The following is a 23,504-nucleotide window of genomic DNA, read 5'->3' on the forward strand; positions in this document are numbered from 1 at the left end:
GAAATAGATGTTATTTAATTGAATAATAACAGTTAATCTTATTGAAAATTCAGAATTGAGAGCTACTTATAGCAATACATGACTATCTCAGCAGTTTTAAAGAACTAAAAAACATCCTGTGCATTTCATTCTCAGTCTAGGTCTTTACTCAGGTTCAGATAGGAACGTAGCTGCTGTAGAAATGAAGTAGTTGTACCTCATCACCCTTCTCTCCCGCAAGCCCGGGAAATCCACGTTCACCTTTGCTTCCCTATAAAAACATAACATTCAAACAAATATTTTCGTCAGAGAACAATGAATTTCATGTTCTGTAGGGCATTTTATGATCCACGTTTAATATATATTACTATGAAGCCCTAACAGCCATAGAGCCTAGAGCAGAAAAAAAAAAAAGGCTCGAAACAACCTAAAAGCTTTAAAATATCACTCCAATTGAGGTGAAAGGAAATGAGCGGTTTGTACCTAGCAGGCAAACTAGACAAAAGTCCTGATGGAGATATTGACACCGATGAGCTCAAAACGCTTGCTGAAATGAAGAAAGTTCACTTTTCATGGAATTAGACTCAATGATAGAAGATATCTATATGCCAAAGCATGTGGCATTTGATCTGATTACAGTGAAGCAGGATTTTGATTGATGTCAGTGAATCTTTAAGTCCCAGTGAAATAGCTGTGTTATTCCCATGGAAACAGAATGCAAAGGCACAGGGTGGTCCAGCTGTTGCACACTTGAGGGAGACATGGGAAGTTTCCTTCACCACAGGATTCTTGCATGACTGGCTCACCTAAAAGAAGTCTATAGATAACAATGCACTACTTGACAGTCAAATCTGAACTAGCTTTAAAGGTGGCAAGACACAGAAGAGCTATCCTGGTGTGGGACTCAAGTTAGGCTATTTTGCTCACTTTCCTTAGAGAGAAGGCAAACTGACTCATGATGAGGGCTGAACCAGAAAAATCGTTTGAACTTTTAGGCTGCTCAGATGTCACATGGACAGGGATCAGACAAGAAAGTCAAGACTGGCAGAGATAAGAATCTGGCCTTTTACTTCTAACAGGAGCCAAAGCAATGAAAAGTACTCTCTTCAAAACTTACCTTTGGCCCTTCTCTACCAGGGATGCCTGGAGGTCCTCTTGTGCCAGGATCACCCTGCGGAACAGACGGAAAACCAAGTGACAAATAACCATTTTTGTTACATAGATCTGATCCACGCAGACCAATTTATAGACTGCTTCCTTCCTGCCTTTCTGACCATCCCTTCATTTTACCCCAAAGCCTTCTCTTCAGTCCTTGCTCTCTTCTAAGCAATATACTTGTTCAGAGAGTCTTCCTTGTTTCTCCCCCATCTCTCAAACCCTGTTAACACATTTTTTACTTCATTTTAGATAGTCCCAGACACACCTGTGTTTAGGTTTGAGCACTCCAAATTTCATTATTTTTCAAAATAATATCTTAGAAATTCTAGACTATTTTCCCTATTTGGTATATTACTGAAATTAATGCTAAAAAGCAAAAGTGGAGAACAAGGTATATTTGTTACAATTCATTCTGTGTATTGGATGTGTTGGACAGGCACTTGCTGGCTACTACCTCACATGCCATTTGGCAAAATTCCTATAGAATACAAACCTCGCTTATTTTTAGAAAACAAATCAAAAATCTACAAAAATCACAAAATTATTTTAGGCTAGCCCTGTGGGTCAGAATTGAACCTACAGAAACTTTTAAATGCATATTTTGGTTTAAAAAGCACGTTTATAACAAAGAACTATATCTAACCTCTAAAAATATTTACCTTCAGTATGGCACCCATGTCTCCCACAAGTGGCAGTGCAATCTGAAATTAAAAAAGCAGATGCAGTTAGTATTTTACACAACATTACTAATTATGATGTGTTCTCATTATTTCTAAAGTTTATATTGTTACAAAGAGAGCTGACTACATATATATATATTGGTTGAAGCTATCTTTTAAATGAAAACTCAAAATTAAAACAAGGGTTTCAAATATAGTTAAATATTGCTGCCTATCCAACCTCACAATTATAATTTTTTGTTACATTTTAAAGAACTTTCTTAAAACATGACAACAGCATAACTCCAAAACATACTAATATTGTTGGTTTTGTTGCATATCAGCAACTACTTAACACAACTGGAAAGTGTCACAGACTATTCTCACTTGATTATCTTCAATTGTTTTCCTTCCCCTTTCTCGTAGGCTTTGACTCTACCATCAGCTGCAGCACAAATTCTGGAGATGCCAAAGATAACTTCCATAAATTAGTTCAGATACTGAAAATAATCCAGCTACAGCAACAAGAGCATTTTTCCTGTCTTTAAACATTAAGAATTAGTGCGTAACTCTGTGGTGCCAGCGCTAAATTGGCTACTAAAGCTAACCCATTTAAAGATCAATCAATAAGACTACACTTACTGCAGCATGTCTCAGATTTTCAAGAACTGCCATTAAACTCATATTTAAAGATTCCCTGAAAAAACTCACTGCCCTTGTTATCATCAGCTTCACTCACAGAGTCTCCAATTACCAATGCTCATTTCTTCTGGCAATTGCTAAATAAGAAATTGCCCTGGGCATACTATAAAATTAGGCATATTCAAAATATGTTAACTGGTTTTGTTCAGTCTGTTTCAATCATTTCCATCCTGAAAAACAAAATGTAAGCACTTTTGTAGCATATTAGAAAAACTGCCAGTTAATAGTAATGGGTTTAAAACATCAACTCAGGAGACACACTGCTGAACATACTTAACCATAAACATAGATAAGAGTACACCACTAAGAGGGTAGCACTCCAAACTTTGAAAGCAGGCTGATGAGTTTTCTAGGGTGAGACATCGCCACCTAACACAACCTAAGGACATAACTAGGTAAGGTGTGAAGTTCATCCTCTGCACAGAGGTAAACTGCATATAGACAGTATCACCTGCTCTTAAAAACCTGTAACAAGACTTTAAAACAACTACCACATGCTTTTCTTCCTTCCCCTTATGATGAAATTTTACAGCTAGTCAGGCTACTACAATGTTACTTGGTCTTCCTGCTGGACTAGAGAATTGTAATTTCCCCAGGCTCTCCTCTTTTCTAGCATTCTTATTTTAGCTGGTACAGAACCCCAAAGCCTTAGTGTGGAAGGTGCCAATATCCAGCTGCAAGAGCACATGAGGTACAAGAGTAAGCCTACCATGTTTGTGCCATATAGCTCCTCTGCTCTCTATGTATGGCAAGTCCAGTCCAACTGCACACACACTTAAGAGTCATAACTCTGTGTGCCCAACTCTAAGTGTACGATATATAGTAGGATTTTGAAAATGTTAAAATGGCCTTAATTCTCCAGAATCACTCTTGCTTGCTACATCTTCCTTTAAAAAATGTTCCTTCCAAAGAGAAGAGTATTTTAAGACAGCAAAAGGCAATAATGCTCCTGTTAGTAAGTTTTATAATTTAGACCTGTCTATTTAATAGCAGCATCAAATATTTTACTTACATTTAGTTTACAATGCACTGTACCTCTAGATGTATTCTACTTATGGATTTTGTTTTTCCTTATTAAGCACTTCATACTTATCTGTGTCAAGTTAAATCTTGTTGACTTCAGATGGCCTTTGAATTTTGATTATATCTTCAAAAAGTAAGTAATCTTTCCCAGTCCAATTTCAGAGTTTTTATCTACTTATGCTAATAAAATTAAATCACTGACAAGAACTGAGCATGGGAAAGACCTCTCTTTCCAAGTTTGACAGTTCTGCTGATAGATATTCCAATCCATAATTTTTGATAAGCATCAACTACATCGCAAGTAATTCTAAGCATTTTTTGCTTGCTTACAAAAACATCATGAAGACAGTCTCAAAGTTTTATTGAGGCAAAGGTATGTAACATGACTGTTCTCCTGTCTTTCCCAAGAAAGTATTTCCACTTTGTCATTCATATCACCAGTTTTTCTAGACTTATTATGGTATTCACCTCCTTTAAATTTAAAATACTTGCACCAAAACAAATGCACAAACTTTCTCTATATACATACAGGATCACCTGGAGGGCCTGGTAGTCCTGGCTTTCCATCTCTTCCTGGAGTGCCCTAGAAACAAATGTAAAAATTGATGGCCTTTAATCATTGATGAGGCACACATTACTTTTTGTTGCATATATAGAAAACTGTCACTTACATTAATACCAGGAGTACCTGGAGTTCCTGGTAACCCTGGCGGTCCCCTAGGGCCCTAAGAGCAGGAAAGGTAATTTAGGACATAAAAATACTTTTCCTGTAAAATTCTTAAATTAAATTAATGCTTTTTATATTAAAGACAAAACTTAGACCCTACCTGCACACCTGCTGATCCAGTTGGACCTATAGGACCCTGCAAGAAAACTCCAAATAATCAGTAGTTACACTTTCTAGGATAAGGGAGATGAACTTCATTAAAAAATATTGAATGTGGGATATAGCTGCAGTTTTCATTGCGAGAAAGACTCGCTCTAAGGTTTGGCTTTAAATCCAAATGTAATTTTGTCAAAATTACAGAATTCAAGACTTTGCTAAGGCCCATTTTTAAGGGCAAGCAACTCCAAAAATTAATGATTTGTGGTGAAACTTGTTATTTAGCCAGGAGATTCCTAAGAAAAGCTAATGAGCAGTTGAATAAAAACAAATTAGATTATTTAGATATAAATGGATAATTTTTAAAATTCAGATTTGAAAATATTTTAACTGAAAAGATATTTTTAAGGATTATTTTAGATGAAGAACTCACTGTGAATCTCTATTTACCTTTCACAAACATTTTCTCTCTGTACCAGAGTACTGTCCATAAACTGGAATGTATCAGCTGATACAGTTCTTCAGTCTGGACTGAAGAGAGCTTGTCTTATTCACTGGAGTAGAACTCATGTACCACCCAACATCTACGCCATCAATATCAGCAAATTTTTTTACTGAAGACACTGCAGAGGGCTTTATTTAAAGGCAATAGAAAGAAAGAAACTTGGGGAACAAGCTGAATAACTGAAACAGTTATTGCTCTACAAGTTATTTAGTATGGATGCTTTAGATAGGCTGTATTAACCTGCTTCATGTTCGAACTTAAACCACACAGCAACATGTGAAACAAGCTGGGAGTTGGGAGTCAAGTCAGAAGGGAGTTCACAGCATGGCTGTTTACTACGCTTAGTTTGCTTACTGCAGTTTCACAGAGATGCACTGCGAGAAGCCCAAATTCTGGGCATTGGTATACTTACTGGTGATCCCTGAATGCCTATTCCAGGGGGCCCCATCTCCCCAGGTGCTCCCTGTACACCAGGTAGTCCTCTTTCTCCCTGTGAAAGGTATAAGGCTTTCCATTACAATAGGTCTGAAAATGCAAACTACCATTTTTAATTTTTTTTTTTTTTTATTTTTTATTTTTTACTTTTTTTGAAAAAGAAATAATCTATTTTGTATACCTTTGGTCCCCGTGGACCTGGGTTTCCAGGAACACCAGCGGGACCCTAAAAAGACCAAAACAAAACAAAAAACAGGAAAAAAACCAAATTATGTTTTAAAATCCAAGAGACTAGATGAATTTTATTGCCAAAATTAGTTATCCTTCAGAAATAAACTGTGAAAAATTTCTATGTCTTCCTTGTTTATACCACTGTCATTAGGAGTATGTGTGTCTTGTGCTATTTTCAGACTATATTTTAGTGCACTTATAATATGTATGCACTGTAATATATATTTCCATTTTGAAATTACATTAAAAAAGCACTTGCTTTGTGGCTTTAAACTGAGAGTAGATGAGATATTAGAAAGAAATTCTTTACTATGAGGATGATGAGGCACTGGAACAGGTTGCCCATAGAAGTTGTGGCTACTCCATTCCTGGAAGTGTTCAAGGCCAGGTTGGATGGGACTTTGAGCAATCTGGTCTAGAGGAAGGTGTCCCTACTGATGATAGTGGGTTGGGACCAGATGATCTTTAAGGTCCCTTCCAACCCAAACCATTCTATGATTCTATGGTTTCTTTCATCACACAGTGACAATTCTTTAACAGTTGCCCCCAAGAAATAAAGTCGGAAAAGCTTTTTCAGATTATGAGCTTACTGGTGTTCCAGGCAGACTTGGTCCAGGAGGCCCCATATCACCTTTTGGACCTGGATGTCCAGGTGGTCCCATAATTCCACCAGGGTCACCCTACAAAATAAATTTGAATCGCTAATTGAAATGTGAGAATTTTCTCCTATGAAAAAACCTGTAAATATTATCAAGGTTATTATTGAATGTGTCAGTATTTGAGAATAAATAGAGAAGAAAAAAATGCACTGATATTTTCCTTCAAGAAGTTACAGAAGAAGAGGAGGCATGGACTACACAACCATCAATTGTAATTAGCATTGTCTTGATTTTCCATGCTTGCAATGCAACTGATCTACATTTCGTGGTCCCCAGGCCCCTCATACACAGGTCATCATTAAACCCTGACAATTAATTCACAGCAACAGGTTTCCACCTATTTCCACCAACTGCAATCTCTCCCCAGCTATCTACCACTAGTGCTAAACCCAGGGTCCTCACTGTACTCCTGTTTACACTTCTACTTCTTACATCAGTGCATGCAGTGCCTCTTGTTCCACACCTCTAACTCCTGCTGCTTACTTGGGCTTTATATTATGCTGTCCTTTTGTCTTTTGCATGCTCATGCAACATTTCTCTGATTTTTTCTGAATCCACTACTTCCCATTTTATGAGGTGAGTAGATTTTTGTTCCAGTTATTTTCTTCTGTCTGTCTTCTAGCTCACTTTTTCAAACTATTAATGGATTTTATTAGTTTCTCTTGTACTCCACAATGTATAAATACCATAACACATCACATAGCTCAGAGCACACCTGTGTATCCTCTTTTCTTCCCTTCTCTACATTCAATACATACACGCATACAATTTTTAGCTATTGCTGATGTATCTGAATTCTGACTAAGGGATTTGTACACAGTAAAATACAATGTCATAAAGAGACACAGCCTTGGTTTACATCTGAGACAGTGTAGTTGCCCCAGTGCTCTGCAAGATGAATATGTCTGACTGTGAAGTGGGATTTTACACATTAGTCCAGGTAGGGCACTACATTGAAATGGGTTTCTGTAGTCAGGACCTGCACTGACATTTCTGCACTGCACAGATTCAATGTAAGGGTGCAGAGCAACCTTCTTGAAATATTACTTAAATTATAAATCTGAAGAGAAACTGGGTTGCCAAACTGGCCTGCAGCATCTTCAAGAAGCAGACAGCAGGTTGCTGCTGGTACATTTCAAAATCAATTCATACAGCAGCCAGACAGATGCACCACAAAAGGATGGAAGGTTACTTCTGAGGTTTTAATTTAATATGCTCTAACATATCAAGCTTAATTAAAAACACTTAAAAAAATACCTTGTCTCCTTTAACTCCTGGGTTTCCTGGTACCCCATGCTCTCCTGGTAAGCCCTGGAATTAATAAAAACATAACTGTACATTTTTATAGCTATTCCCTTAAAGGTTATTTAAAATTACAGACAAAAACTAGTTTACACTGGAATATTTATTATGCATTAGTATTGACACCAAATGTTAAAGAGTATAAGTCAATGAATGCTTTTTTAATTAAATATATGAATAATTTTTCTTTTAATTGAAATATAATAATCAAGATTATTTTCTGGACCCTCTCAGGACAGAGTGGCAGAGACTGAAAGGTTTATTTCTTCTATTTCAAAAGTCTTGAAAAATCAATAATTTTTTCAAAGAGGGCAGTAGCACATAAAACTTGAGTTTTAAATAAGTGTCTCATCTTTTCTCCCCATAAAGGTCTGCATGATTCCCTACACCAGTTAATTATTCAAAGTGGTATCTTAAAAACTTCAATGAATTCCCACCCCTGCACATTATTTAATCCAAAAAATTCCTTTAAAATGCTTTAGATATTTAATGGACAGTCAAAAATTTTCAGCAAATAAAATATGTTCCACCCTTTCTTTTTCCTAAGTATTTTCATCTTTTACATTTTGATTTTAACTCCAGTATTTTCCCTTTTCTTTTTCATTGAGGATTTTTATAAATGCAGAGAAATAAAAAAGATTAAAACCTAAATAGAAACTATTTAAATAATAAGGAAGGCTTAACTGGGCTCTCTTACTATGCTGTAACAAATACAGAAAACTTTTTCCATGACCCTTCAATGTTATTCAATCGTTTAGTCAAGTGTTTTATTAATACCAGTAATTTTCACAGTAAGAGATAAAATTGCCCAATCTGAAAAGTAAAATCCAAGTCTGAAACTTAAGCTGGACTAGAAAATGAACTTTCTAAGAAAAAGACGAAGAAACTCATATTGTTTTAATTTTTCTTCAGAGTGTAAAACACAGCTTTTTGAACACTGACATATGAAGGATGACAACATTTTCATGCCAGTAGTGAAGGTGTAAGAGCTGTGTGTTTCCTTTCTCTGCTTAATACAGACAGCTACTTGTTTCACCCAACCATCCAAATTAAAAGCATAAGAAAGAAAAAAAGGTACCCTTATGAAGGACATTCTGCTTATACCAAGACCAAATCAGTATAAAAATATATGGAATTTTAAATTTACTGATTATGGATTAGACATCATGGTCTACTCTATCCCCAACTCTTCTACAATTCTTTTTTTTTTTTTTTTTTGTTGGACAAAGCTTGAGGGATTTCTTAGGAAAAGAAAAGACATTGAGTCACATGCTGGATGACTCTTTGATGATGTAAGTGAAAGTAAAACAATTTTCAACCTTTCACAATTTTCATTATACCACATAAAATTGTTGCATATATTTGTTAATCCATAATGTTTAATCTTTAGAAGACAAAACAAAACAACAAGACTAGAGATAAACACATGTCTCTATAATATATTTAAGTATGTTTTCACATATTAGAATTGTATGTACAAATATGAGTCTTCAAGATCGTCTGTACCTATGAACTACATACATTATATCCAGTATTTATCTGTTCAAAATGCCACTTGATCAAAGATCTATCAGAACAGCAGTTTCAAAAGCAGCAATTATGAACTCAAGTGGGATGGTGGCAACACAAGCAAGAGAGAAATGCAGTATGTAGTTATCTTTCACAGTAGGATTGGAGATCTATACATAAATAGAAGCACACCAGATGAGGCTTACAAACCACTGTATAGATGATATGTACATTAGACACAATTGAAAAAATGTGTGCCTAAATTGAGTAGGAAAATCAGGTATAAAGAAATGGTCAGTAAGTAAGCCAGTAGAAAATAACTAACTGAAGATTTGAATACTAGTATTTCCATCCTCTGCCACGAGCTGAAGATGTTGTACTCCAGTTGTCACTTTGCTTACATACCTTAGACTTTTTACAGGTCAAACATAAAAAGTCTGCCAGCTGTGTAACACTTAGAATGGTATTCTAATATTAAAAAAGCATATGACATAAAAGTCTGTTCAAAACAAGAGTTCTCTTCAACAAAGTAGTCTCAGAGCATGCTTGGAAAGGCACAAGACAAAATGCAACAACACCAGCACCTAGGTGCTTCTGTTGGTAGCTTCTGTTCTGCCAGGCTAAACCTAAGCTCTCCATTGCCTGCCCTCCATTGCCTGCTTTTTTTGATCCAGTTCTTGGATATAACCACTCAAATCTCCAAAATGCTACTTAAAAGCCATTTTATGGTTTATGGAGGCAGGCAGGTGCAAGAACCAAGAAGACGGGGTAGGTGCCACTTGTTAGGTTATGTGACACCACAAGTGTTGTGGACTGAACCCAAATTTCAGTTTATATGGGGGATTAGGCAGAACATAGGTGCCTGCACACCTAAAGAGGGATTGGGCTATAATTTGGAAGTGAGACAGGCAGCCACCTCCCCAGAAGAGGCTTCTGCTATATTACGGTGTTCAGTCAAATGCCCAGGGAACTTTCAAGTTTAGTGTAATGGTGCTTAATAGTTCAAGACGTTTCCTAGAGAATCCAGACTGGATTAATATTTCACCCATGCTCTTCCTGCCCAGAGGCACAAGCGTTACAGGTGTTCTGGATCTTCAGGGAGGTGCCTACCAGTTTAAGAAATCTCAACCAGCCAGCAGACCCACCAGCCTGTTGCCCAGTGGCATAATGGTTATAGTTACACTAAAATGCCCATGAAGGATACCCTTATCACCTTCACAAACCCCAATCCATTGGCAGACCTGAATGTGGGACACTCAAAAGCATAATAACTACAGGAATATTCAGATTCTGCTGAGACATATCATTGTTTGACATTCCCAACCCACCAGTTTTGCACTCAGACATAAAGGTTAAGAGCACACTGAATCTCTGATGAGCCTTAGCCAGTTGTACCTGCGGCTGGTAACTGTGAGAAGCTGCACAACACAAACCAAGACAACTTGCTGCCCAGCTGTCCTGGCCAAGCAACAATCTCCCTGCTGAAAAGGGAGGTCAGGATATAATGCTAACATGGGAATGAGCAAGAGATAATCAGGAAGGGTAAAAGACCTCAATTCGGTGGTTCTTAAATAAATCCCAATATCCAGATCCACTTCAGGCTGTCAAATGGTGTCAGAAGCAGGATATAGATGGTTTATTGAAACTGGAGATTAAAGGCCTGTTGAGGGAGGCATTCCATCTGATTGTGCTTCAACCCACCATTGCTATAGTACCACCCACGAAAGGAGCACCTATTATAACTTCTGTGGTACTGTTCCACTGGCTAACTGTTCACACACCACACTGCTACAGCTTGGTGAAACTGCACAATACATACAACTTCTCCTGGCAGTCCCCTGGGTCCGACAGGTCCTGGAGGGCCTTGCAGTCCCTGTGAAATGATATAATACAGGGAAAAGTCAATACACTACTGTAATTTGGTGTAAAGCATACTTATATATAAATAGATTAAAACATCTGGCATTAAGAATTATCTTCCACATGAAGTAAGAAGTAGAGTTTGCTCATTCTCCGTTACTCTAATGTTCAATAAATCTTGGGGACTGATATGTACAAAACCCAAAGTATTTATACAAAGCAAATACAAGTCAATACCAAGGCAATATCTAAAGGGTCAGACAGAATAAAAGAATAAATCAAGATTTCAAGAATCATTTTTAAGACAACAGTTTTGTGGATTCTATAACTACATCCATTATCATTGGGCTTTCTTTTGATGTTCTACAATTTGGGTATTACCATATCTAACATGAATAGTGTTGGGTGGAGGTTACATTTTAACAGTTTCCAATTCTTCTACCTTTCTTTGATACAAGGCATCATGAGAGACTCTCAAGAACACTTGTGCTTCAGCTACTTTCCTCACAGAATCACACAATCACAGAATGAGTAAGAATGGAAGGCACCACAGTGGGTCATCTGGTCCAACCTCCCTGCTCAAGCAGGGTCATCCTAGAGCACATGGCACACTTTCTTGAGTATCTCCAGTGAGGGATACCCCACAACCTCTCTGGCAATCTTGTTCCAGTCCTCGGTCACCCACATAGTAAATTCTTTCTCATACTCAGGTGGAGCTTCCTGTGCATCAGTTCCTGCCCATTGCCTCTTGTCCTGTTGGTTGGCACCATCAAGAAGAGCCTGGATATATCTTTTTGACACCCTCCCTTCAGATACTTATACAAATTGATGAAGACCCCTCTCAGTCGTCTCTTCTCGAGGCCGAACAGGCCCAGCTCCCTTAGCCTTTCCTTGTTAGAGAGATGCTCCAGTCTCTTATTCGTCTTTGTTGTCCTCCACTGGACCCACTCCAGGAGCTCCATGTCTCTCTTGTAGAGAGACTAACTAGCCCAGAACTGGACACAGCACTCCAGATTTGCCTCACTAGGGCTGAGTAGAGGGGCAGGATTACCTCCCTTGACCTGCTGACAATGCTGTTCCTAATGCACCCCAGGATACCATTGTCCTTCTTGGCCACAAGGGCACACTGCTGGATCATGGACAGCTTGTTGTCTGCCAGGAGGACCCCTGGGTCCTTCTCTGCAGAGCTGCTTTCCTGCAGGTCAGCCTTCAGCCTGTATCGGTACATGGGGTTCCTCCTTCCCCAGGTGCAGGACCCTGACTTCGCCTTTGTTGAGTATCAGACAGTTCTTCTCTACCCACCTCTCCAACCTTTTGAGATCCTTGTGAAGAGCTGCACAGCACCTTGGGGCATCAACTACTCCTCCCAGCTTCGTGTCATCAGCAAACTTGCTGAGGAGGCAGCTACCCCTTCGTCAAAGTCATTGATGAATAAGTTAAACAATACTGGGCCCAGTATTGAACCTTGGGAGACACCACTAGTGACAGGCCTCCAACTACACCCTGTGCTACTGATCATGACCTTCTGGGATCTGCTGTTCAGCCAGCTCTCAATCCACCTCACTGTCCAGTACACAGTTCCGGAGTTTGCCTATGAGGATAGACTCAAAGCAAGGCAATGACTGGTTTGACATCACCTACAGTCTCATAAGATTAAACAGAGGAACAGGTAAGTAGTAGTGGCAGTGGTTACTCCTTGCCTCACTGATGGATAAAGAGAATACACCCAGCTACCAGTGGATTTGTAATTGCAAAATGGGTGCTCATATGAGTGACCAAATAACATTTGAGCTTTGCTTAAATATTCCTGAATGATGCTGAGATCAACATAACTTTATGTAAAATGCAAATCTTATGTAAAATAGCCATAATCCAAGCACAAACTTTTGATATAAACTATTTGCATTCTCTGTCCTTTAATACTAGCTAAGGAGTTGATAGCATTCAGTCCTCTTATATAACAGCATAGAATGCACTTGCTGTTAATAACACAAAAATACCTTTCACCTACCTTTGATCCTGGATTTCCGATAAGACCAGGTGGTCCAGGGTCTCCCACTTCACCCTAATGACATTGTTGGAGAAAACAAAAAAATCCAAGGTTACTGTTATATCTTCCAGTATCAGCTATGTGTATCAGCAATGTATGTAGTGTGCACAAGTCAGAAAATACCTTATTTCCTTTCGATCCCTGCATTCCAGTCTCTCCCTGAAAACATTAGATGAAACCATAAGAAGTTAAAACTTAAACTAAGATCAGCTAAGAGTTTAATATGCTACTTAAAATATTGTAACACAGTTTGCAAACTGAAATATTGAGAAAGCATTAAAGAATTTCTGATGTTTTTTTCTGCAAACTCTGAAAGGCATTCCTCTTTCTAACTAATTTTTTTTCAGGTTTTCCTAATGTTTTAAAGAAAAACATGTTTGAAAATACTACATTTGCATAAGAGCTTTTCCAGTCAAAAGCCTATTCTTCACAATGAAATCTCTTCTGGTACACAATATTCATCTCCAAACCCACACATGATTGCAGTAAGGCTTATTTTGGTTATTATAAAATGTAAATCACAAAAATCTAAGCAACCTTGAGTTGTGTATTAAAAAACATAACTAGCTTTTGTCAAATGTCATAAGAGGGGACAATAATTACTTAAAAATAAGAAACACAGGTAAATAGAATGAGGGTTCTAAAAATATGCCCCAAAATAACAAAGAAGTTATGCACACATAAAATGACTATATCAAATCTGCCTGATGTTAAATGCCACACTAAGGGCATAAAAATAATACAGTTCAGGCCACAAAAAAATTTGTGAAATAACTGAAAGAAAGAACCTCCACATAAAATAAAAAAAGGTGTGTGCTTTAAACTCAGTTCATGGACTGTACCAACAACAGAAATGGTGAAGAACTGGGCATCTCTGTTTTTTATTTATAACCTGTGTAAGACAGGAGACAAAATATATGCTATCCCATATAATCCCTGAATCTAATGAACATGTACAAAGACAAGGAATTACAGCATGAATATGGTATGGAAATAATCTTGAATGTAAATTATTCACATCAGTTCAAAACATGCTATACTTACTGGATCTCCCTTGTCCCCTTTTTCAGAAGGTTCTCCCTAAGGAAACACAGGGAAGAGGTTAATACAGTTTTTTTTTAAAATGGTAAATAGTTCATATGCCTGGTTTTGTTGAAGAGTCCTTGAAAAATGTTGCATTTTTTAAACCTATATACAATACAAATATATGGACTACAAAAATTTACTTGAAGGATGATGTTGATTTAATGCCAAGACCATGGCAGGTGTTATCCTTTCAAGCAGGAGTACAAGGGAGGGTCAGGAATGTGAACTAAAGAGAGTGATAATGCATCCAAAACTGAAAAATTCCCAAACACAAGTGCTCTATAGCACACAAAATCATAAATCTGTGATATCAACAGAGTAAAAAAATGTTTCTGCTTGTATGAAAACTATTTGTATAGAAAGATATGACCAAAGAAACCAACTGGAAGCCTAACAGCTGGATAGCAAAATGCCTAATAATCAGTAGATGAAGAACTGGGTATACAGATGAAGAACACATTCCTAGAAAAGTAAAATATACACTTGTTCCCCAATAATGCCCCACTTTCCCCCCCAGTCATTCTGGAAAATTTATTCTCAAACTAAAAGATACTAAATTAGAAGGTTTATTTCTAAATTTTAATAATTTAAAGACTTATGTTTTCTCATAGAGATATTGAAGATCACATTCATAACCTGAAAAAATGTGAATGGTGCCTAATTCATGAGGCAGTCTATGGTCATAAACTAATATAAACAATTTTAAACTGGTATTCAGTGAAAGTCTGAATGTGTTTAAAACTAAGGACTTTGTGAACTGCTAGAACAGGGAAATTTACTTGCATATATAAATATCCACAAAAGGAGGTGCTTGAATAAATACAGATATTTAGAGAATGACAACTTTTCCTATGCCCAAATACATTTTCTTGATCTCTTGTATATTTTCCAAGATTTCACTAATAATCAGTATATTTAGTTAACTTCTAGCATAACACACGAGCACAGAAGTAAGGAATTAACTTACCTTTTCTCCTTTCGTGCCTGTCATTCCCAATTCTCCTTTCTGACCCTTTTAACAAAATTAATTAATTTTAAAATCTTTTATATTCTGACAAATGCAGATAAACCTCTCCCCTTCTTTACCTGTACTTTGTTCTATGTAAGCCACATCTTAACCATTATTGCAATGGAAATCAAGCTTTAAACATGTGCAAATGAATTTAAATGACTGCATTCTATAGCAGATCTGCAGGCTTCTCCCTAAAAACCTTGCCAATTCTGTGACATATCCAGAGCACTTGTCTCTTCTCTCACAAGTTTGGAACACACGCAATTGTTAAAAAATCATTCCACTGTTTATACAGGACAGATGACTATAAACAACATACTGTCATATGGTGTGGATTCAGAATTTGACTTCCATGCAATATTTAGAGGCTGTCTATAAGTATTCTTGGTATAGAAAGTCCTATTGTTACAGAGAAACTGCTTTAAATATTCATGATTTACTATTCAAAATATTTTTCAAATTTCAACTTTTTCAGAGTCTTTTCCACATAGCAGGCAGGTCAGCTCATTTGACTTCTCAGACAGCATTATGGAAACAACACACAGTCCTTTCAGCACTTTTCCTTTCTGTTTATACTAGAGGACAAAGGATCACGTGCTGCTCCTGCAGGAGAGCACGATTAGCTGGATATTGGACTACACAGTTCAAAGTGCCAATCATTTCTAAAATCTATTCCTTCAAAGCCTGTTGTGATAAATCAAAGATACTATGTTAAGTGTGGCAGAGACAGGTTAGATAGGCACTGTGAAATTTCTCCAAGTTCATGCCAAATGCTTACAACATCTCCCTTCTGGCCTTTAAGTCCAGGGGTCCCAAGTACTCCTAGTAGTCTTGTATCACTCTGGAAAGAAATAGTATCACAAAGATCAAAAACCAGAAAATGTCACCATTCACTTACAGTAACAATTTATTTACCGTAACAATTTCTTGTAATTTACCAATATGTAAATTCAGAAGTCCTAATGTATTACTAGAAAGGGATAACAAATGCCTATGCAGTACAGCTAGCTAATGTATTTGAGCAACCAGCCAGACTAGCAGAACATGAACAAAAGCATAAAAGGGAAATGTCTTTGTTCAACATTGCTGTGCAAATATGTGACTTTTTTTAAAAAACTCAATGCAAAGTACATATTTTTATGCTCATTGTTACAGTACATTCCTCAAGTATGTTAAAAAAGAATAAAACCCACTTCTCTCCTATGAAAAAACCACAAGCTTTTTACTTTTGAGCAGCATGAAATGCAAAAGAATGTAGAACTAATTTAAGTCTACTACAGTAGTGAGCCAGAAGGAGTGGGAGTAAACATGGTCAACAGGCTCCTCACATTGCTCCTCAAAGAAAATAGACAGATTTAAGGACCAGAGGTTCAGGTTGTATATGTCCTCAGGTGTTTACTGCACTGCATTTATTTACTCTTCTCTACAAGGTAAAGACACAATAAAATACAAAGTAAATTATTTCCTTTTCACAAAGCCAGACTCAGACTACCTATGGGGAATGTGTTTTCTTTTAATGACAATGGGAAAAGAAACAACAACAACAGCAAAAAAAAAATCCTGAAAAATGAGAATCCATCTAGACCCAAGGAATCTAAGCCCTAGAACATGTATCACCCTCAGCAGGCCATATTCCAGTTTCCGTATCTCTAAAATAGAGAAACATCATGATGAATAAAAGTGCTATTTGCACTCTGCTAATATTTTCAGAAGTAAGTAACTGAATATAAACTGAATAAAATCAGTTTAATAAAATCATTATTATTTTAGAAATGCTAGTGTTATGGTGGATTTTCTTAGGTATTTAGGGTTTGTAAACACTGTTGGTACACTAATTATCAAAATCAGCTTCAGAGCCAGAGGCAGATACCCAGATAAAGGAACCTGAGTATTGCTGAGAAGTAGTTGACTACCATTGGACTGAGCACAATCAGGTGTCTGTTATAATGAGTACACTATAAATTATGATTTATACTTAGTTGTGCATTTCTTATGCATACATGGAGAAAAAAAAAGAGGCTATTAGACTAAATAACTGCTTCTATGGTCTTTGCATATTTAAAGGTAATTTGCTCCTTACAACAAAATTTAAGTAAAATACAATAAAGCAAAAAAAAATTTAGAAAATTAATAATTAATGATTCCAGAATAATCTAAAATTACTGTGAATTATAATTATTCTAAAACATTTCTTGGAAAGACTGTGATACAGTTTCAATTTCTTTGCCTTTTGGTTTCATTTTTATTTTTATGTGTTGTAGAACATTTTAGATTCAACTGATGTTTAGAAGCAAGTTTGACTAAAGTGACCTTCTATGTATGTGTGGGAAACTGATAAGTAAAAAAGATGACAGAGGCCCTGAAAGCCCTGGCAAAGGATGATAACAGAGGCCTGAGAGTAAACAAACTCAAATCATGAGGCATTGTTTACCAATCGCTGAAGGAATGTAACCTGCAGTACAGGATAGAACTAGTTTCTTGGCAAAAAGAAGAGAAAAAAAATGCACGTATTGAATACATGCAAAGCACCTTGTTTACGCTGAAAGCACAAAAGACATAACAAGAAGGAACATAAAAATAGTCACATGCCTTGCAAGAACAGGCACAAAGGAGGAATGAGGGCAGAAAGGCTCCGGTACTGTCTCCCAACCCATTAAGGATCAATGCTACTACTTATCCTCAGCAGGTTCCTCTTGCCTTCATTAAAGAAAGATTGCTGATCTTGGTTTGCTGTTCATCACAATTTGCTGCTGCAATCAGCAATTGTATTTATAGTGCTCTCTTTCACTGTATACATGGATCAAGTATATTATGCTTTTAAAGACTTGCACTCCAGTCTCCTAGCACAATAAAGTGTTGCAACCAGAAGAACCTTGGTTGCAACAAATTATTTAATTACATCATGCAAAACCAACTACTTCTTGATATCATACAGAACTCAGAAGAACAGCAAATAATCTGCTAAGAAACAGAGAAATTAGAGAAAAAAAAAAGACATTATTAATTATGATGGGTCTTAAGAGTCACCACATTTCTTGGTAGAAGTTTCTCATGCTTCCTGAAAATACCAACACAAAGAAGCCAACTAACATCCTCAGGGAAAAAAAAAAGGTATTAAGATATCTATAGCAACCAAAATGTGGTCACAATATGAACACTTTCAAACACCAAAATGAAAGAAGACCTTATGAGATCCTTAAGAACATTCATAAAGTGATGGAAAATGACAAGATCATTTCCTGTGCTGTGAGGAATCTCAAAAATCTCAGGATATCACTCAAATATCATTTTACCAATGCAAATTACTGAGGCAATTATATACTGGAATTATATACTGGAAATGCAAAAAATTGTTTGGTGCCTCCAAGGTGCAGTGGACAAAATCAGCTCTTGCCATACTATATATTAGTGTGGGGGGAGAAAGGGAAGTTACTGGTGCATACATCTGCATGAATCAATGGCAAAGCAGAGAAGATGTCCTTGTCTTTGATGACTTTTTGTCTTGTCCTTGATGGAAACATCCTACTCCCATTATAAAATGTATAGGAACTAATATGTTTGCTGAAGCAGTTAGAGACTTATTTTGACTCCAGGAGGTTCTGAACACATAGTTACAGAAATGTCGCATATTTAGAACCTGTTGCTTGAATCAGAAAGCCATCTCCTCTTTCACCAGGAATCAAACAGCATTTCCTTGTTGAACAGTTAATTGCTTGTGACAGAGTCATTAAGTCTTCAAACTAGACAGCTGAAGGAAGAAAAGTGGTTACGGTGTACAGGATTTAAAAGACAATTAATTTATAGACACGTAGCAGCGGGTCTAACTTTTTTTCCAGAATATTGTTAATTAGGAAATATAAGCCACCTTACAAACACTTAGAGCCTTACAGTGATAAGAAAAAAATTTTTTTTTTTTTTTTGAGACACCTGCTTATCAGTTCCAGAAGGTCGCCACTGCTTGTATTTCCTCTTGCAAAATTACCTTAAATGTACTATCAGGATAAAACAAATTCATAGTGCAGAGGTCAGGAATGAGTTACAATAAATATGGTATTGATAGAGGAAACAGGGCTGGTATCAGCAAAAGCTCTTTGGTGGAAAAAATTAACTGGTAAGAAAATCAAAGGTGTAAAATTAAAATGTAGACAACTGCAACACATACATTTGAAATGGCAAACCAAAACCAGAAACTAAGTCTCCAGGCATGAAAATGCCCCATGCTTAATTCCTAATGCATGTTTCTAAGGTGATACACTGATTTGAAATGAATGAAATATCAGAAATAACAGAGAAATCACTTCAGTGACAAAAACAACTGAAAAGATATATTTGACATGAACTTAGCTCCAAAATATCTATTAAAGAAAAGATTTCAGTACTTGTCTAGAAATGTTGTATAGGAGAATACCCTGAATTCACCTGTTCTTCATAGTTATACATTCTAATATTTAAAGAAATATTAGATGGATGTCTTCCAGGCTTGACCTTCATGACTTAAGGTGTGATACACACATTAGCCTTTATACTGAACAAATATTGCTGTAGTAGTGTTTCATAAGTCTTTGAATTAAATAGAATTTTCTGATCAGATAAGTTAACTACTCTAGCATCAATTAAGCAAACTTCTGTGATCTCTGAATGATGGTTTCTTACAACGGCAGGCACTACAACTTTGAAATATCTGTAGTATGTATTTCAAAGCTCTGTCATGTGGAACACCATCCTATCCAATTTTAACTTTTTTTTTCTATTAAGTGGTTTTAGCTGCAGGTGGTTTTGTAATTAAGACTATTTTTATGAGTCTATAATACAAACATAAGGGCAGTTCTCATGGATTGCTAGCAGATCTTTTAAAAATTATGCCTTGTCTTTCTATTTTACTCTTAGAATCATGACAGAGCAGGTCAAGAAAGTAACGTCAAGTACAACTAGGAGCAATTAGTTTTAGAAGTGGGGAGCTGGTGCTTCCCACTAACAGCTCCACGGTCCACCCACCTGCTTTTTGAGTTACACCAGTCAAAAAATCAGTGAGTAGAAGATGGATGGGAGGCAAGACAGCAAGACAGATGACACAGTAGGTATGTGACTGGAGTGTGGCCTGAGCTTGTAAAGGGATGCAGAAAGAGAACACAGAAGGAACTACCTTTTGGATTAATTTGGAATGTGGTTTGCAGGGATCAAAACTAAAGTCATTTCTACCTTAGATACTTCTTAGTCATAAACCCACACAGACACTATATCAAATCTCCATACCTCATTATAATGTTTGTTCAATGAATCCAGAATTCCTTCTAGTCCAGAAGGACCCTATATGGAAAAATATGTATCAAAAGGTCATTTTAATTGAACTAAGTTTATGTTTGCATATCTTTATTCTAAGAGCAGTGAGGACGTAAAAGAGTTTATATTTTTGTTTGGTCATACAGTAAATTATTTTCTGTAACTTCATTATATCTTTTTATCAGGCATAGGGGAGGAGGAAAGTCAGTTTCTAAATCTCTGAATTTTGGAAACCAGCAACTCATTTTGAAGTGAATTGGTCTGTCAGAGAAGGCAGGAGTGACATTCATATTGATTTTAATACAAATCCCTTCTGGTATGAGCAACATCTTTGTTCTGCAGCATTTTAAAACTCTTTCCGCTAAGTCAAAGAAGAGGGTCTGATGTAGAAGCAGCTCCTAGTGTGAGTAAACAGGTAAATTTTTAACTTAAGAATACAGAAAGTGAAATTGAGGAACGTCAGAATTCTCCAGAACATTAACTTCCTAGTTTTATTAGCATTGCAAGTTTGCACTTAAATACAGATCTTTCATCAAGAAATTCAACAGTGAAAAAGGAACTTCCTACTCAAATGCAGACTTAGGATGGAGAGATAAAAAAATATGCTTGCAAAAAAACATTTCTGGACATGAAACTCAACATTTTTTGGCATAGTCTGCCAAAAAACAGGACATCAATGAGATTTTTAAGTTTTGTAGAAGAGAGCAGAACACTGACAGTTCAGTCAAGATCTTATGAATTAAAAGTCAATTAAATTTACAGATTAGCATAGTTACTCTCTTTGAGTTGAAATTTTCATATAATGCAATAAGAACTACAGCCACGCACATGGCTGTAGGAAACATTTGACTTCAATAACAGGATTACAATATACTTAAGTAAGTCACTTAGTCTGATTGACCTGGATGTAACACAGACAGGGCACAAAAGTAGCTCTCCTTCTCTGGGGCTTTTTATAATCACAGTTTACATTCTGCAGCTTTTGTGTTAGTGGGGACATTAGGAAGATTTGGAAGCCACATGAAACATCACAGGTGTCTCACTCCCTCTTTGTTCCCAACATCGGAAGAGATACAAGGCCATAAATTCTTCCATTCATGTTATTTTGAAGTGAATTGTCACTTCGATTTTATGTTAAAAATAAGATAAATATAGTCAAGATGTTTTCACTGAGATGCTCACTCCACTCTGATTTCTGAAGTTAATGGCAGAATTTTTACTTTGATATCCATATTAAAGATGGCAATCCAGAATTGGGACTGAACCGTGATGACACTGCTCAGATGTCTCAACTGTAGTCCTGTGGTGTTGAATCCTTGAACCCAGGATCCTTGCAGGATTCTGTTATCCTGCAAGGAGTCAAAAGTAAGAACTTATTCTCCCTTTACATTTGTTACCATGTTCCATGTTGTTTCTTTCACACAAATGAAACTGCTTCTGCCACACAACCCAGGAAGAATTTTAAATCTGTACCTGCCACCAACCTCAACATGTTAGATATTATTTGTACCTAAAATAATTCTTGACAAAATGAAAAGCCATTGTACGTCACAGTTTTGAAAACCAGACATAACCTCGAACATCCCCATCCCCAAACTGCCTCAAGACTAAGACAGTCAAGAGAACTTCAGGCACTTGGACTGTATTCCTGACTATGTCACAGCTTTTGTGTTACCAGAGATAAACAACCTCTGGTTTTAGTACTTATGTTTTCAAAAATTGACATAAATTTAATAATTTTATCTGTCCATCATTCTTTCTATAATAGAACTATAACACCATATTTAAACAAGTGTACAACAGAAAATACTTTTATTCTAGACTTTTTTCCTAAACTGTAGTCTCTTTCTTTCCTTCCGCACTGTTCCACTCCTTTAATATAGTTGCACAATCCACTCTGAAGTCTCTACAGACAAAAACCCCCAAAACAGTAGCATTGGTTTGCAAGTGAAGAAGCCATCAAATTAACAGCAATTGAAAAAATATTGTACAAGCAGTTTCTAGCTTTCGCTTGAGAATTTTGCACATCTGCCACTTTGAAGCTCACTTGAGCAGGATTTCCTTTCTCTTTTTTAATATCAAGTTGTGTAATTGAGAGAAGCGAAGCTCACAGAGAGTACAGTTGTATGAATAAGAAAAGAACTGAAAAAGTGTCCTGATTGTTTTCTGAAATTACAAACAGGTTTCAGATGTTATTTCTATAGACAAGGCAGGAATAGAAACACTGGTGCTTACAGGGAAATAGCTCCAAACTGTGAAATTACAGGGGTTTACAATATATTTCCCTCCCTTTACTTTTATAGTTCATCTGCATTTCTCTATAGATGAGACTGCTGAAAAAGTCTACCCAGTCTCACAGTCCATGCAGTAAAATATGTAACAAGTAAATTGCACCGGTTGCATCTCAAGAATAGGCCATTTTGGAGAACACAGCCTGCAAGTGACTCAGTGTAATCGCTTTGTCCTTTTATTTCACATTGGTGCCTGACCCTTAAAATAAGATCCTGTTTTTCTGATTACTATAATGCAAAACATCGTGAAACTCATCAGTGCAGATGTGCAGTATTGTATAACTTTTCCAAGTTATTTCCAAGAGCAAATGGAAAGAATGATGAAGGCATGATGTCTGCCACAATAGCATAGATGAAATAAATTATATTTTGATATGGATATAAAAACTTAATGCATAGAAACAAGCAATATGACCAATCCTTGCCAGCCATTCCCATCCTACCATGTAAGCATTTCCAATACTCTTCTAAAAAGAAGCTGAAAGTCCAGGAAAACCAGAAATGCTACTGACAATTTTCACTTACCATTGCTTTGATATTCTGCTTATTGTAATTAAATGATAACATTCACTCCCTTTCAAAACATTGGTAGAGGAATGACAGTATTTCCTGAGGCAGAGGAAATGAAATTTCCAAGGCGAACTGCTGGCTAGTTAAGATAACTAATTTTGTGGCAATGACATACATATTGAATCACGAGACCAAAAGCATATGTAATTAAATGAAGAAATTCAAGTGAAATTTTCTACTGAATCACATGCAACACAAACAAAATGTAACTCTATTTTAATTTAAGACTTTAACATAAAGCTAATCTTCCAAGGAAAAATACTTGAGAAGACAAAAGTTATGAAATTCAGCCCCTTGAAAAAGTATGATGAACTGAATGATGAGCTTCAAGGGCTAATAGCAATCATGAAATAAATCTATTAAATCTATA

The 23,504-nt window shown here is 36.5% G+C and overlaps 1 protein-coding gene across 7 annotated transcripts in view; it reads right to left on the minus strand.

Moving 5' to 3' along the window:
* Positions 1–23,504, minus strand: part of COL19A1 (collagen type XIX alpha 1 chain) — a 189,124-nt gene that overhangs the window by 38,020 nt on the left and 127,600 nt on the right. For 6 of the 7 annotated variants that reach the window (XM_064650213.1, XM_064650211.1, XM_064650209.1 and 3 more), the window contains 17 exons: positions 20,247–20,300; positions 15,772–15,834; positions 14,949–14,993; positions 13,940–13,975; positions 13,019–13,054; positions 12,857–12,910; positions 10,805–10,858; positions 7,432–7,485; positions 6,106–6,195; positions 5,466–5,510; positions 5,262–5,339; positions 4,349–4,384; positions 4,193–4,246; positions 4,051–4,104; positions 1,797–1,838; positions 1,097–1,150; positions 197–250 (listed from right to left, as the gene is read on the minus strand). In XM_064650213.1, coding sequence (XP_064506283.1) covers positions 197–250; positions 1,097–1,150; positions 1,797–1,838; positions 4,051–4,104; positions 4,193–4,246; positions 4,349–4,384; positions 5,262–5,339; positions 5,466–5,510; positions 6,106–6,195; positions 7,432–7,485; positions 10,805–10,858; positions 12,857–12,910; positions 13,019–13,054; positions 13,940–13,975; positions 14,949–14,993; positions 15,772–15,834; positions 20,247–20,300 — 903 coding nt within the window. The remainder of the gene's footprint in view (positions 1–196; positions 251–1,096; positions 1,151–1,796; positions 1,839–4,050; positions 4,105–4,192; positions 4,247–4,348; positions 4,385–5,261; positions 5,340–5,465; positions 5,511–6,105; positions 6,196–7,431; positions 7,486–10,804; positions 10,859–12,856; positions 12,911–13,018; positions 13,055–13,939; positions 13,976–14,948; positions 14,994–15,771; positions 15,835–20,246; positions 20,301–23,504) is intronic. The other variant, XM_064650212.1, reaches the window with a different exon arrangement.

This window comes from Pseudopipra pipra, chromosome 3, assembly GCF_036250125.1.
Source record: "Pseudopipra pipra isolate bDixPip1 chromosome 3, bDixPip1.hap1, whole genome shotgun sequence".
Lineage (NCBI taxonomy): Eukaryota > Metazoa > Chordata > Aves > Passeriformes > Pipridae > Pseudopipra > Pseudopipra pipra.